Source organism: Corvus kubaryi, unplaced genomic scaffold (genome assembly GCF_017639235.1).
Source record: "Corvus kubaryi isolate FWS band 111438036 unplaced genomic scaffold, C.kubaryi_AGA036_p1.0 136, whole genome shotgun sequence".
NCBI classification, from domain to species: domain Eukaryota; kingdom Metazoa; phylum Chordata; class Aves; order Passeriformes; family Corvidae; genus Corvus; species Corvus kubaryi.
The window spans coordinates 10,696,526-10,711,565 of NW_024580670.1; the positions used below are offsets into that span (position 1 = coordinate 10,696,526).

The 15,040-nt window shown below is 50.7% G+C and overlaps 1 protein-coding gene across 1 annotated transcript in view; it reads right to left on the reverse strand.

Moving 5' to 3' along the window:
* The window catches only part of PLXNA1 (plexin A1), a 116,341-nt gene continuing 101,301 nt past the window's right edge, over positions 1 to 15,040 (reverse strand). Inside the window, exons 27-32 of the mRNA XM_042016856.1 lie at positions 14,534 to 14,630; positions 13,675 to 13,865; positions 12,831 to 13,000; positions 10,927 to 11,139; positions 7,749 to 7,899; positions 1 to 4,359 (exon numbers count right to left, since the gene is read on the reverse strand). Of these exons, the coding sequence (XP_041872790.1) occupies positions 4,264 to 4,359; positions 7,749 to 7,899; positions 10,927 to 11,139; positions 12,831 to 13,000; positions 13,675 to 13,865; positions 14,534 to 14,630 (918 nt within the window). The 3' untranslated portion in view covers positions 1 to 4,263. The remainder of the gene's footprint in view (positions 4,360 to 7,748; positions 7,900 to 10,926; positions 11,140 to 12,830; positions 13,001 to 13,674; positions 13,866 to 14,533; positions 14,631 to 15,040) is intronic.

Below are 15,040 nucleotides of genomic sequence, written 5' to 3' on the forward strand. Positions count from 1 at the left end.
TTTAGCAAAAATGTTTAATCTCTCCTTGATGCATGTGTTTATTTACAAGTACTAAATCTGAAGAACATTAAAATAGGAAATAGCAGGATATTTACACGATCAAAGGGCGCTCGGCCAGCCGTGCTGGCCTGTTGCTTCAAGTCTGAAACAATCACAGAAAGGGAATCAGGACTCCGGAGTGTGATTTTTTTTTTTCCCCATTTAATTTTCTAAAACCATCAGAATTCTCTGCCTCTCGCCGGGTCCGCCTTAGGTTTTCCCCTGCTTTCTTAAAGGACAGCTCGTTGTGCGCTTTGGTCAGGAGCGGGTGAGCCTGGGGGGGTCCCCCCACCCATCCCCCTGCTCCCTGTCCCCAGGCTGGGGCCAGCTCTGGGGGTGACACGGGGCTCCTGCTGAGGGGACACGTCCAGGCTGGACTGCACATTTTTTAACCCCAAACTGAAGAGAAAGGCAATGAGAGCAGCCAGGGACCCCCCTTGCTTGCAGCGGTGGGGGATCAGCTTGCACGGCCCAGCTGCCTCTGGTGGTGTCCAGAGCAGGAGTGCCCGGAAAGGCAGGCTCACAGCAAGGGATACTTCTCCATCTCAGCCCATTCTGGGGCAGGGGCTACACCAGCAGTAAGAGGAGTCCTGTGGGTGCTTCCCAGCTTCTCCACACCTTTCTCCGTTCTGAGGCAGGGTCTGACAGGGCCGGTTCTGACCCCGCCAGGCTGGTCAAGGGAGGGCAGGCAGCTGCCTGGCACGATTAAGGACGCTGGGCATCATGCGAAAGGCAAAGGTAGCACCAAGAAGCGCCAGAGGCTGCGGGCAGCACTGCAGTGCCCACCTGACTGACCACCACCCTCCCCGTTAGAGGCAGCAAGGGGACCCCCGAGTGGTGGGGAGATGCTGGGGCATCCTTTGCTGGAGCAAACTGCAGACACCCCAAAGCTCTCCAGGAGGAAGCCAACGGGAACTCATCCCTAGGACCACACTACAGGCAGTCAGCATCACCAGGGGGCTGGAAGAGCTAGGTCACAGCACAAGGGGAGCCCAGAAAGCAGAGCCACACCATGGCACTGCCATTCAACCCAGCATGACCTCCCCAGGAGCCTCTCTGCTGCCCAAATTCACCTCAGACCCACTATGGCCAAAAAACTAATTTGTCCCTCCAGGCTGGCTGAGGGAGCACCCACAGCATTGCTGCTGGGAAAGCAACAGGCTAATAGACCTCAGCAATTAACAGTGCTTCCAGCCCTCTCTGTCCAAAGGGAAATTTTCAGGGAGATGCTCTTAGAAACACATCTCCATCCCCTCTCAACCACCACAAAACCCATGTGCTTGGCTCCCTCAACACCAACCAAAGCTCCCCAAGACACTCTTACCACTGCAACAGCAGGACCCACACAGGTCCTGGACAGAGACCTCAAAGCCATCGCTCCCCTTCCGTCACACCGCAGTGACCACCGATGCATTGCCGCCATCCTCCGGGCGATTTCCAGGACCTCCACCAGTACCACGCAGCCAGCAATGCCACAAGGAAGAAGTTTTGCACCAAAGGGAGCTGCAGGCACCCGTCCACCCCATCACAGCAGCAGTGAATTCTACAAAGGGACCCCCGGAGGGTTCTGTCCCACCAGAGCACCCAGGGAGATGCTGGCAGCCAGCGGTGGCCCCGGCACAGGGCACACAGCTGTCCTTTAAGGCTCTCCAAGTACCACATTTGAGATGTGAACCTCTAAAGTCTTTCATTTTGCTGTTTCTTTTTTTTTTTTTTCTTCTGGACGAGAAAGTGGCAAATTAATTTCAAATTAAAAAAAAAACAGGTAACAGGCCTAAACGAACCTCTAAAATTCAATACTTGCAGTTTCTTTGTTTTATGGGTTTTTTTCTTCTGTTTCTTAAAAAGATCAACTCAGACTAAAATCTAGCACAGTCATGCAACAGCCCACAGCTCTCAGAAATCCAGCGACAGCTCAGGGTTCGTAGGTTTGGGAAACAATTATAAATTCTTTTTCAAACATAGTTTTGCTGTTGTGGTTGGATTCTTTTGTCATCTTTTTTTTTCCTTTTTTTTTTCTTTTTTAATCAGCATCTTCTCTCCTTTCCCTCCTTATTAAAACAAAACAAAACCAAACAAAATTACAACATAATGAGAGATGTGCAGGCTTCAAACAATTGTTCTGCATGGTGAGAAAGGCTTGGAAGTTCCTTCCAGACCATTTGGTATCCTTTTTTAATTTTTCTTTCTTTCGGTTGTTGTTTGTTTTGTTTTAACTGGCTGTGTAAATTCATCTCATATTTATATTGGTTCGATTCTCCTTCAGTTGAATATACAAGCACCCCACTGGGGCACGAGAATTAGATTGTAACCACATATATATATATACACACTTTTATTATTTTTTTTTTTAATTAAAAACTTCATTATTTCTCCCTCTCCCCCCCTTAACTTGCAATTTAAGGGAATGGACAGAAATCAGCTGGGCTTCTCTCCACTTGGATTTCGACAGCCGTCCGCTCCTGGCAGAGTGTGGCCCCGGGTGCCGTGGCCTGGGCAGTGACAGGAGTTCTCAGTACAGAAAAGGAAAGGGTTTTGCTCATTTCTTTTGGTAGTTTTTGGTCACCTGCTGCCATTCAGGGCAGCATTCAGCACCTTTTCATCTCTGGAAAGCACAAACCCACAAGGAACTGGCATTTCCAAGGGGGCGACTGAGGGAGAGACCTCAGGTCTCCAGCAAAGCCCTGTCAGGGCGGAGGCAGCGGAGGGGAGACAGGGTGACAGCAAGGAGAGAAAGGGGGAGAAAGAAGGAAAAGACAAGAGAAAGAAAGGTCAGTCTTGGGTGGAAGGTCCTGCACACATTTGGGGTCCCCAGGTGGAAGAGCAGGCAACAGCCCCATGGCAGCCAGAATCCCAGTCCCTCCATGGGCTGGGAACCCAGTGGGGTTTGCCAGGGGGGATCCCAGTCAGGAATGCAGAGGAGCTGCCTTCCCTTTTGCCAGGGATCCGGTCTCTTCCCCTGCATCGGCACAAAAAGATGATGGGGAAAAATAAACGTTAAGGGCCTTTGTTAAGGCAGCTCCAGTGCCAGAGAATCTGCCACAAAAAGCCAGGCTGGCTCTCCATCAACCCTCCTGACAGTCCCCAAGGCCCCACAACCATCCTCCACCCCGCATCATCCCAGGACAGGCAGAAGCAGGCAGCGCTGCCCAGACCACCCCATGGCCACCGAACCGGGAAAACAAGGACAAGCTCAACAAAACACCGACCATCCTTCAGCAATCACCCAGGAAAAGAAAAAAACAGCCTTGGGATCTCCCTTCCTCTCTGATTTTGACCTCCAGAACCACTCAGCAGCATTAAAATAACAGCATCTATCCAGCTAACAAAACTCCCAACTTTTTTTTTTCTTCAATTTTTTTTTCGCACTAAACGACATTCAAATAAAACATGGCACAGGACGTATTTTAGAAATATCAAAGCTCAGGGATTTCTCCCTTTCCTGCCCACCCCTAAAGCCCCCACCCCAAATCTCCCCAGCATCAGTCCTTTAGCTTATCTCTTAAAATCATTTTTGTTAGTTCATTGCAAAAAATTTAGAATATTTTTTCCCCTCCCATTTTTTGTTACAATTTTTTTTTTCCTTTAAATTAAAAATTTTGTTTGTCTCGTGTAAATTGTGCAAATATAGCAGTTAACACTAGTGGCAGAAGGCCAGAGAGAGAGAGAGAGAGAAGGGGGGAGAGAGAGAAAAAGAGAGAGGAGGAGAGGAGGTGGACAGCTAGGGGGAAGGAAGGGAGAGCAAGTCAAGTACAGTAAAAATAGGAGCCCACCCACCCTCCCTTCACCAAAGTAACAACAACATCCAAACGCCTTCCTAGAAAGCCCCGCGGTCCCGACCCTCCTTCCCTGTGGGCTCAGGGGCTCTGCCCAGGCAAGGGATGCCCAGCAGCTCCACGGGGCAGGCGACCCCCTTCTCCTCCTCCCGGCATCGCCTCTCTGCAAGGTCCCCGCTGCATCCCGGCTGGACTGGGGGGTTTGTCTGTGGGTCAGGGAGTTCTATCGACGCTGCTGCTGCCGTCGGGGTTTGTGGTTTTTTCCGCTAAAGCGCGAGGTTTCCGTGTTTGTCCGTGGGAAGCGTGCGGAGGCGCGGCGGCTCCCGCGGGCCCGGCCGCTGCCAGCCCCAAAGTCTTGTGCCCGTGGCTGCCGCTGGCCCGTCCTTCCTCCCTCCCTCCCTCCGTCCTGCCGCCCCCGCTGCCGGACGCTGCCGCCGCCGCCGCCTTCTCAGCTGCTTAAGGCCATTGTGTCGATCGCCTGCTCCAGCTTACTCCGCAGCCGCTGCCTCCGGGCCTGCTCGTCCTTCTCCAACGCAGCTAAAATCTGGGGAGAGAGGCGAGGAGAGAGGGTGAGGAGGTGTCTTCCTACCTAAAGCGGCTCCCTGTGGCCCGCTGGCTCTTTGACGGCATCAGGAGATGGGGATGTGGTCCCATGGGAAGTATTCTTGTTCCCTAATGGGGCCAAAGGAAGTGCAAGGTGGAAGACACCACTCTGAGTGGTGCCCTCCACAAACCGAGCCCACTGGGAACCCCAAAGGGTCTGCAGTAACACCAGGGACCTGCCTGACACTAACGAGAAGCCAACTTGCACATGGGGAAGTGAAGGAAACACAGTCAAACAGAGAGTGAACCCCAAATCCAAGCCAACAACACCCTCCCGCCACGTCTGTGACTCCAACAATCCTGTTACACCTTAGGGAAGCAGGGGTTGTGTTTCAGAGACCACAATCAAACCATGAACTGGTTCCACAAGCACAAAAACACCAAATCCACAAGGCTTCAGCTGCCACCAGAGTTAAAACCTGTCACATTTCTCCCCACAGTGGACAATGAGGACAGTGGGGTGCTGGAAGGGGACATCAGATAGATGCGCCAGCAAAGCCTGGGAGCCCCCAGTCCTGTTAAAGGGGTGCACCCACAGACCCCTGAGAATGACTTTCCTCCTTTAAAATCCTTCCCCTGAACAAGCTGCTGATCAGGATGACAGATTGCAGACTGGAGGGTCAGTCCCCTGCCCTGGGCTGGATGTGACCACGCCCCCAGGGCTGGGGGAAGGACCGGCAGCAGCAGGAAGGTAGAAGACGAGGCTCAGAGTGGGAAAAAGGGAGTAACAAAGTGTAAAACAAAGGGGCAGTTGCCCTCCCAGCAGCCAGGAGTCTCGTCTCACCAACATCATGCCAGCAGAGCAGAAAAGCCGATTTAAAAAAACAAACCTGACAGAAATCTCATCTCCTCGGGTGAGCTAGTTGAGAGAGCAAATTTTTTGTAATTATATATCAAGGCATCCATCAAAGAGGACTTGATTAACCATTTCATTGGCTGCATAATTGGAAACAAACTGTTGTATAATTAATAGACTTACTAGGAGGCAGGCAAAGTCCATCAGGAGCCCTACAGGTAACTTCTTAATGGGGAATCAGCTCCCTTTGATTAAGAGCTGCTGCAGCACTGGCGAGTTGTGGAGAGGCAGGCAGGGTGTGCTGAGGAGTATCCAACCACACTGCCACAACCAGCCTCTGGCCACCAACACATTGGGTCTCCTTCAGGCTGTTTTGGGGCAGGACCAGCCTGGCCCCTGTCTCCTGGGGCAGTAAGAGATGCCTGATGGGAAGTCTCTTCCCAAAAGAAAAGGGAAAGCTGCATCTGGGCACTGGTGCCAGCTCCTGAGGAGGGGAAAAATCACCAGCAAGAGCTGGACACATCTGATTTACCTCCCCTGGCAGCGACAACTCAGGGCGGCAGCTGGACTGGCAAGAATTCATGGATTCTGCCACAAAACTGCTACTGGGGACACTCCCCCCCCATCCGTCTCCACAGATGCTCTCAGCCCTCATGCTATACACAGAGTAAAACACCTATAGTGATACTAACACAGAAATCAAAACCCCACATGTCTGAACGGTGCCTCAGCTGGAACCAAACAAGATTGGTCAGAGAAGTGAAGGAGAAGCCTTTTCCACCCACCTGCCTCCTCTGCCCCTCCCAATCAGACAGCTGTATATCCTGGGATGCTGAGGTGTCAAAAGATTCCCAAACTGCCCATACATTTATTTACCCCTCTCTTATCTCAGCCTTATGGAAACAATGCAGTCAAAGGAAACCTGTGCTGAGCATAGAGAGACCCAGGTTTGTCACCTGCTGTAAGGAGCCAGGACCACTGATTACCAAGATGCAAGTACCCAAATGAAAATTAATTATGATTTTCATTCACAGCCAATGACAGCATATTATTGCACTGAACAACAGGAAAAATTATTCTCTCCCATTTTGCATCAAAGAGGGTGCAATCGGGCTGCATATAATTGTGCTTAATGAATGAAAACAAACAAAGGGAACAGCTGCGATTTATTAATCCCATTACAAATAATAAAAGAAGTTCCTGAGAGCTGTGAACACACTTGTGATGCTCAGAGAGCAGGCAACAGCAAGACACTCAACAGATGTCAGGCTGCTCTTGGGAAAGAAGAGGACCTGTGCTCCTAAAGAGCAACTCATTAATGCCACGGGTTCATCTCACATGGTCCCCTCCATGCTCTCACCCAGGGCTTGGAGGATTTATTTAAGGCTTGTAGGACTTTTAGCCTGGAGGAAGCAAGCATTGGATGGTGGCTGAGGGATGATAGCTGGACCACAGCAAATCTAGATCTTCCAGATTGCTCCACTTGCACTCTCAGGGTAGCCACAAAACTGTGTACGAAGTGTAAAACCCCAGAACCCCTTCATGGCCAACCCATTACCCAGAGCAACAGGGGCCTCTGGGATGTGCCATCCAAAGTCATCTAAGGAGTGGCACAGAGGTCCCACCAGCACCTTCCCAAGAACCAGGGAAGCCAAGACCTCCTCCTCCCTCCTGTAAAGCACCGAGTTCCATAGGATATTGGCCACCATGATCCCAATGCTGACCTTAAACCCAGGGGCCAGGTCTGCTACAAACTGCTCATGGACCCCTTAAATTCACACCTCAAAGAGGCACTGGGAGAAGCCTCTCGGGATTGCTGCATGGTATAACAGGCACCCCATTTCCTCTCCTGGCTCTGAGTGAGAAGATATTCTGGCACTCTGTCACCTAAATGAGCCACCGTTCAAACACAGTCATCAAACCCCTTTATTGGGACAATAAAACCTGTACTATCATGCTTTGTGTATAGACCCATATTTTACAGTAGTTACATATTTTATTGCTTTAATAAGATGTAGGCTGCGGATTTGAGCAGAGCTTTGAGAAATTAATTTGTATAAATTACAACAGAGGAGTTCTTAACCATCCTTACTGACATTCACAAAACAAGCACTGGAGAGGCCACCACATCCTCTAACATCTCTGAGGAGTGGAACCACACACCACCTGTACAGTTCCACAGCATTGGTACCACCATGGTGCAGGATTGGTGGCAGTGGATAGGGGAGGCACGCTGAGATAATGCCAGGAACTCTGCAGCCTCATGGAGCTCATGTGCCAAATGTGTAGAAAAATAGGTGTTTCCCACATTACTCACTGCAGAAAATACGAGGAATGAGCACTGCCTACTCCAGCTCCTGGCTTCATGCCTCCCAAACCTTTCCTTCTCCACCAGGTCCAAGCACAGACATGGAATATGTTACTATTCTGCATTTCATGGTGTGTTTTTATAGGAAAAAGCAGAGGACTGCAGAAACGAGGACAAAAGGAATCAAGTGGCAGCTCAGGCCTGACTCTGCCTCACCACGTCTTACCTCATCCTTGTACTTGGTGATGTAGGAGTAGATCTCGTGCAGGGCGCTCATGCTGTTGAACTGGCTGAGGTGTAACCGCGACTGCTCTGCCAGGTACGCGCTCATGTCCTGGTCACTGATTGCTGGCATTTTAGCTATATCTGCATAATATCTGCCAGGGAGGAACAGAAGAGTGGGTCAGAAGCAGGGACAGGCAGGAGGGGATGGGTCCCTGCCACGATGTTCACAGAGAACAGCCACTGGAAAGGCAAGTGAAGAGCATCTTACCTCCAAGCAGTGACATGTGATCACCCATTATAACACTGCTCATTAAGAGGTCTCTGAGCACTCCACAGAGCAGTCAGCACCGTTAGGAACATGGTCCTGATGGAACAGCACCCAGCAATTCTGCTCACCGTGCTGGGAAGCCAAGAGATGCTGCTCTGAGGGATTTTCCACCCTCTCCTAAACGACACATTTTTTATCCTTCCCATCCCATTGGCATGTGTTGCCACCAAACCACATGCACCAGGACCCTCCACACCTGCAGCAACACACAAGGTTTTGCTACTGCTCTCCTAAGGTCACCATGTCCCTAAAGCCAACAATGCCCCTTTGCATTCAATTGAATACTTGGGGTGTGAACAGGAGACCAGGTGACATCCTGCCCCTGCAGCAATACACGTGCTGTGGTAGTGGAAAAACAGAATATCCAACAGGATGTTCATCAAAACCCTGAGAGGACAAAGCTGCAGCATCCCATTACAGCAGGAGAGTTACACCAAGCAGATGCACCAGTGGGCTGTCTGCTGAGGACTTTTTGGAAACCAGGGTTGTGTCCTTTCTTTAAAAAGAAACCCTGCCCACAGCAAATGAGCTCTGGCTGCTCCCAGGGACCAGTATTACCAGCATTACCACCTGGAAATACAGAGTGCCAGCCTCTCCCAGGTTTGCTCTGCTCCTCATGACTCCTCACTCAGTGAAGTTTCTGGTACAGTGATTAGCATCATTAGTGTCATCAGCTGAACGCTGAGATGGAACACTGCTGAAGCACTTGGATAGGAGCAGATGGCAGCAAGACCACTTGAGGAGATGAATATGAGGATCCACTCCATCCCACAGCACTGAACTCAGCTAGTGATAAACTACTTGGGCAGTTTTTACAAAGAGGCTCATTCACACCCAGAAAATGATGCCAGAGAATTCCTGGATGGTGCCGGGAGAGCAGTGGTCTGGGGTGAGGACCTCTGACTAAACCAGGCATCTCCTACACCCCTAGAAAGATCACCTCGGAGTGACGTGTCCTAAAGCAGCAGTTTCACATTCCAGGTGTTACCATGACACATAGGATGGGAAGAAACCATCGTTTTTCAATACAAGGTGTGCCTGGCTCATGTGGACCAAGATTCCAGTCACACCGACCATTTCCAGAGGACATATAACATGTGACCCCAGCAGCAGTCCCCTTGGGTTTCCCCAGGTTCCCCACTTCCTAAGCCCTTCCCTGTGCTATTCCTGCCTCAGATTGGCAGGATGCCCTTTTTTCAGCTGGTGCCTGAGCCACAGCAGCAGACAGACCTGCTGTTGGGACTGGCAGTCCCACTCAGCCACCCCCACACCACTCCCATCCCTCCTCTGCAAAGCTTTGTGACTGTTACTGTGCCAAAAGCCAGAAATGCTGACTATGCCATAAATCCCTGCAGTAGAAGAACAGTGGTAGACATAGTCACCCCCTGCACAGGACATCTCTGCCCCCTGCTCATCTGCCTCTGGGACCATTCTGGAGGTAAGCGATGGCAGGAACATCTGTCACCACTGAGATCTCCCACCTCCTCCCCAGGGACGCAGAATGTCTAGACCAATGTTTAACTCTGAAATGGTTTTATACCTTTTTTCTTCCAGGCACATACACAGAGCTGAATATTTTTGTCATAGAGATGGCAAGGTCAAAGAAATTCACCTTATGAAGCTTGTGATGTTCCTATGGGACCCCACTCCAAAGCCCCATCCAGCCCCACGCAAAGAACTTCCTCCTATTACAATGCAGCTCATCTCTCATCTCAGGCATCATATTTCAGGGGCATTTTTCCTTCTGATCCAAGCCCTACCTTCCTCAAGGGAAGAAGCTTGTCTTTGTACTTGCCTGCAAAACACCAGGCATGCCAATGGTGCAACAAAAATATCTGTGCACAAGCGAGTACCCAAGGTGATTTAGGCTACAAAGTTCCACCCTTACAAACTAGAGAATATTACATTTACTGTTGTCTGGGCATTCTTCATTTAGTTCATTCTGTATTTGCTCAAGATGCTGAAAAAGGGCCCTCAGTTAAGACCAAGCATCATCTTTAACCCAGCACATCACCACAAAGGAGAAGTTGCATCAGCAACCTGAAATCTGCCATTTTTTAAGTTTTATGAAGTTCCACTTCACAGGACGGTAACATTTTAACAGTAGCTCTATTTGGAGGGCTTTGGAGGACATCTCCTAGGTTTCTCTCCCAAAAGGATAAAGCTAAACACAGTATTATGCCTGAGTGCATCAAAATCAGTCTCATTCAAACCCTGAACCTTTAACACTACATTAATTCAGCGGGACAGAGGGACATCTCTCATCAGCTAACAGGGAAGGTGGAGGGTGTTGGAAGGTGTCAGGGGACCTGCTCCTCTCCCTGCTCCTCAGCACAGAGACAGCAGCCTGAGCACTGCCTCAGAGCATGTACCCTCACAAGGATTCCAGGCGACACGTACTGAAGGATGAGAGATGGGAAATTATAATTTTCAAGCATTTCAGCAAAACCTGGGTGAATTGTTGTGGTACAAAAGAGGCACTTCTCTAGTCCAAGGCTGAGTTCTCACTGCTCTTCAAAAGCAATCAAGGGAGGTGTTAGTAATTCCCTAGTACAGACCAAGTTTTTACAACAGAAGACATCAGACAACCTAATAGTGGATGTTGCTTTTAGCACCCCTCAAGCAAGTCATAAACAGCTCTTCAGAACAGTCATTGCAAACTCATTCCAGGAGACAATAATGAGAAAGCATCATCCCCCAAACAAGAGGATCACCTTCTGCCAGCATTAGTACAGTCCTGCTTCAGTCAGCTGCCAAGAGGAGCCCTCCCAACAACCCAAGTCCCCACATCCATGAGCATCCACTGCAAGTCCCCCAGGTGAAGCAAGGAGCTATGGCCAAGTCTACTCACCTTTCTACCCAGCTCTTGTAGTTGGGGATGTCCTTGGCATACAGTAGTTTGTTGGAGGGAGAGTCCTTTCCTAGCTTGTGCTCAGAAGTTGAGCAGGAGTCCATGAATGTCTGAGCCACCACGGATAGGCAGGCATCAGTAATACTGTTCTTGTGAATGTCGAACACAAACTGGGGGTTCTTAATCACATTCACCCAAAAACGTAGAGGTAGACTGAGGGATGAAGGAAAATAGGAGTCAGCACCTGAACCACACCCTGCAAGGCAGCTGGCACATACATGCACCTCTAGTTGTGGAGAAGGAGCTCCCCATGATGCAGAATTGGGTAGGTTGCTTTCCCCAGCATTCCAGGGATGCAAACATCCTGGGTAAATGTCCATTCCCCCCTGCCCACCCCCACAAAGACACAGTTCTCTGTGAAGAAATTCCTCAGCACTGCCAACATCTCCAAAGGCAAACCAGGGCGGTGCAGATCTGTGGTTTCTCCAAGGATCCACTCACACTGAAGAGACCTTGCTGAGCCCATGGGTCAAACCAGGCACGGTCCCTTTCTCTCACATCAATAATCCCTTCGAAGGCGCTGTGTGGCATTTCACACATCTCCCATGCCAGAGGAGGGAGTTAACTGGACTCCTCAAGGGACTCATTAGCGCATTTAATACCAGAGGAAAATTTAGGCGGCCTCAGGTGCTGGAAATAAAGCTCTCAGCTGTAGAGACAGCAGGTCTCCTGGCGAGCCATCGACTGGTTGTTTGCTGCATACTGACACACATGCCACCCTCCATGGCTCCACTTCCCAATCCTGCTGCCCCCCTCCTCTCCCAGGAGTGCTTCAGAGCCTCCTCCATCAGAAATCCTCCCTGCTCTGTCATCCCCCAGCACCTACATTCAGTGAATGTTTTTATCTTAAACAAAACACACTTCATTCCCCAGGACTTTCCTAATGAGGGTACTGGGTGCGTGTACATATTTCACTTGTGAAGGGAATGGCCTGGAGAAATTAGCTCCACACGTCGAATTAGCACCCAGAGATAAGCACAGGCATTAGTATGCAAGAGCCTTCGTGCCCAGCCCCTGAAGAGTGGGGCTTTTTTCCTCCCTTGCCTTTCACTCCTTCTTTTAATATAGGAAGCTGAGTTATAAATCAGTTCCAAGCACTTCCGCGCTCTCACATCTCCATTTAAAAATGTTTCTTTTCCTGCCCTGCTAATTGCAAACAGTTACTGAACTACACAAAAGCAATTTGGCTGCCATTTAACAAATGCCAGACACGGGGAACATACGTACCCGTCTCCAGTCACGGCAAGATCAGAGAGGTGGAACCAGTGAGGCAGCAGAAACGAGAAATGCCAAAGGGGGCTAAGGAGCCAACACCTGCTGCAGCCCCGGCCCCAGCACAGCACCCAGGAGGCCTCATGAGCCGCCCACCCCAGCGTTCAGCCAGAGATTAGCAGAGCAGGGGCTGGCTCTGCGGGCAAGGGCAGCGAGGGTGTGCACACAGATCTGTGCTGGCTTTGGTAGGGCACGGCTGAGTGACAGCAAGGAGCGTGGAAACACCTTCAGGACAGCAGAGATGAGAATTGGGGCTGGCATCCCTGGAGGAGCCCAGAGGATGGAGAGGCCAAGGTGAGATGGGAACAGAGCTGCTGTGGCCCTCAGCGACTGCAGCCATCGGGGGAGCGTGCTGCTTGGGATCTGGGGAAGGGCTGAGGGAACATTGCATTCCTGGGATTTTTTTCTTCGAAGGAAGGCATGCAAGGGATTTACCCACACCCCAAATACAGAGATATGGGCCTCTCTTGTCCTGGATCATTTCCAGGTACATATTTCTGCTCCCTGTGGGAGGGCTTGGAAGCTGTGATATTGTTAGCCCACCCCCCTTGCCCACTGTCCTTCTCCATTACCAGTTACTCTTCCAGGTGTGCCTGACATCATAATCATTGATCTGATGCTTATCAGCTTGTTCATCCAGGAAATCAAACATGTACTTGATGGCGAGGGGCAGTGCACTCCCACGGTGAGCTGTGCTAAAGATGGTCTCAAACAGGTCATCCACAAATTTCTGCAGGGTACCCTGAGGAGGAGAAAGAGAAAAGGGCTGCTCAGCAACACCTTGTGCCAGCAGAGAGGTGAGTCTTTAACTAATGGTCAGCCTCTAAATCAATTTCACTTCTATTCCTACACCTGGAAGAGCAGCACAGTACAGTCTGTGTAACCCTACTGGTTCTCAGTGGTTTATACTGGGAAACAGACAGTGCAGTGATGAGGTATCTCCTTCACTGTATGATCTGGCATGCTAAAAGTATACAAAGGAAAGCACCATACAAAACAAAAATTGTTGTATGTGCTGAGGGAAGTGGAACATGCTGCAATGCCAAATGCCAGGGGTAATCACCCCTCCCACATCACCAGTTCTGCAGCTTTATCCCAAACACCAAAGAGGCACCTATCCCAGGATATCTCTGCTTTGCAGACCAGCAGCTGCTCAAGGATACAGGCAACAGTAAAAACACCAAAAGGCGCATAAAGCAAATAGGAAAATCCACTCAGGGGATGTTCACTGAGGGTTTCAACACACAAACCCTTCACCTCCAGCTCAGAAAAGAGATCAAATGAGGACCTCTTCCTGTGCTAGAGCAGGAGGCTAACAAAAAAGTAGTGCTTACCACTTTTGGACAACCCAAATCACAACCCTTCCCCACTCAGATTTCAAAAGCCAGGCATCAGCTTTGGGTCTCTGGGCCATACCTTGGTGGCCAACAGACGGGTCAGGTAGATTTCGGAGACCATCTTGCTGCCCCGGTCGCCCTCCCTCTGGTCCATGTGGTCGTGGTTTTTCACCAGGTGCCAGAGCTTGGTGCCGCTCTCCAGGTCGGGGGTGATCATGGGGGTCCGTGAGCGCAGGCTGTCGGGGCTGCTGGCTGTCCTCAGCATGCTCTCTGCAAGCACAGGGGGATGCTCCTACCCTGCCACCTCTGCCTCGCCACCAGCCCCATCACTGCCCTCCCCTCCAGAGGAGCTTTGGGATTCAGCCCCTGCAGCCACCATGGATTGGGAGCTCTGCTGTGACCATCCTCATATCCCGCTGAGCCACATGCAAGCCTGGCTGAGGTACAGGGGCCAGGACCACCCTGGACAGAATTCTGCAGAGCCTGTCCTGCTCCCAGCACACAAGTGACAGGATCACAGATGCTTCCTGTGCATCAGTCTGAGCTGATCACACTATTCCCTCCCAAACCAAGGCTGAAGTATACATGCCAGCACATTCGTGGGAGTCTTCAACTCTGCTCTTTTAAGTGCTAAGTGCCTCTGTGCTTCTTTTAATTAGATTTCAGGGGAATAAAAGGGAAAAGATCCCTTAACAGCAGCCATCTAACATTTGCCTTTTTCCCCTGAGTCCAACACACTGCAAAGAAAGACGGCTCTGAGGGCACCTGTTCCCTCTCCAACACCAGAATAAATTGCATCGTGCAGGAGAGCTGGGAGTTTGGAGGACTTTGTTCACATGAGTTACAGTTATAGTCGCTTGCCCTGTGCCTTGGTCCACATACCCAGCCCAGTGTCACCTCCCCTGCCAGCCCAGAGGAGGATGCCCCTGTGCACTCACCGTATCTGCTGAGGGACTTGGTGAAGGTGGAGGAGTTGGAGATGTTGTATGCTGAGTTCTGCTTGGGCACCAGGGCGACTGAGGAGCCATCCGTCACCTGTGGGCAGAGATGGACTGAGAGGCTGCCACACCAGAGAGGCACAGGGGGAACAGCCACGGCAGAAACCAGCCCCAGAGGGATGCAGCTACACTGCCACCACCCCAGGGACATCATCTCCAGCAAAGGAGCCTGACATAGCTCTGTGACAGATGGGGGAAGGGGCAGAACAGGAACACACCAGAAAGCTCAGCATGAAAATGGCAGAGTAAGGTCAGAGTGCAGAACAGCCTCTATGAACTCTGGAAATGTCCCATTTAAAAGGACCATAAACATGAGGTGCAGGAAGGAAAGTGACTGCAGACCTCCTGGCCATGGCCCTGGAGAGCTGAGCCCAGGCCCTGACCAAGCTGAGGAGGGAGAGAAGATGCTCAAGCTCAAAGCAGCTGGTGACTGCTCAGTGTTCTCCA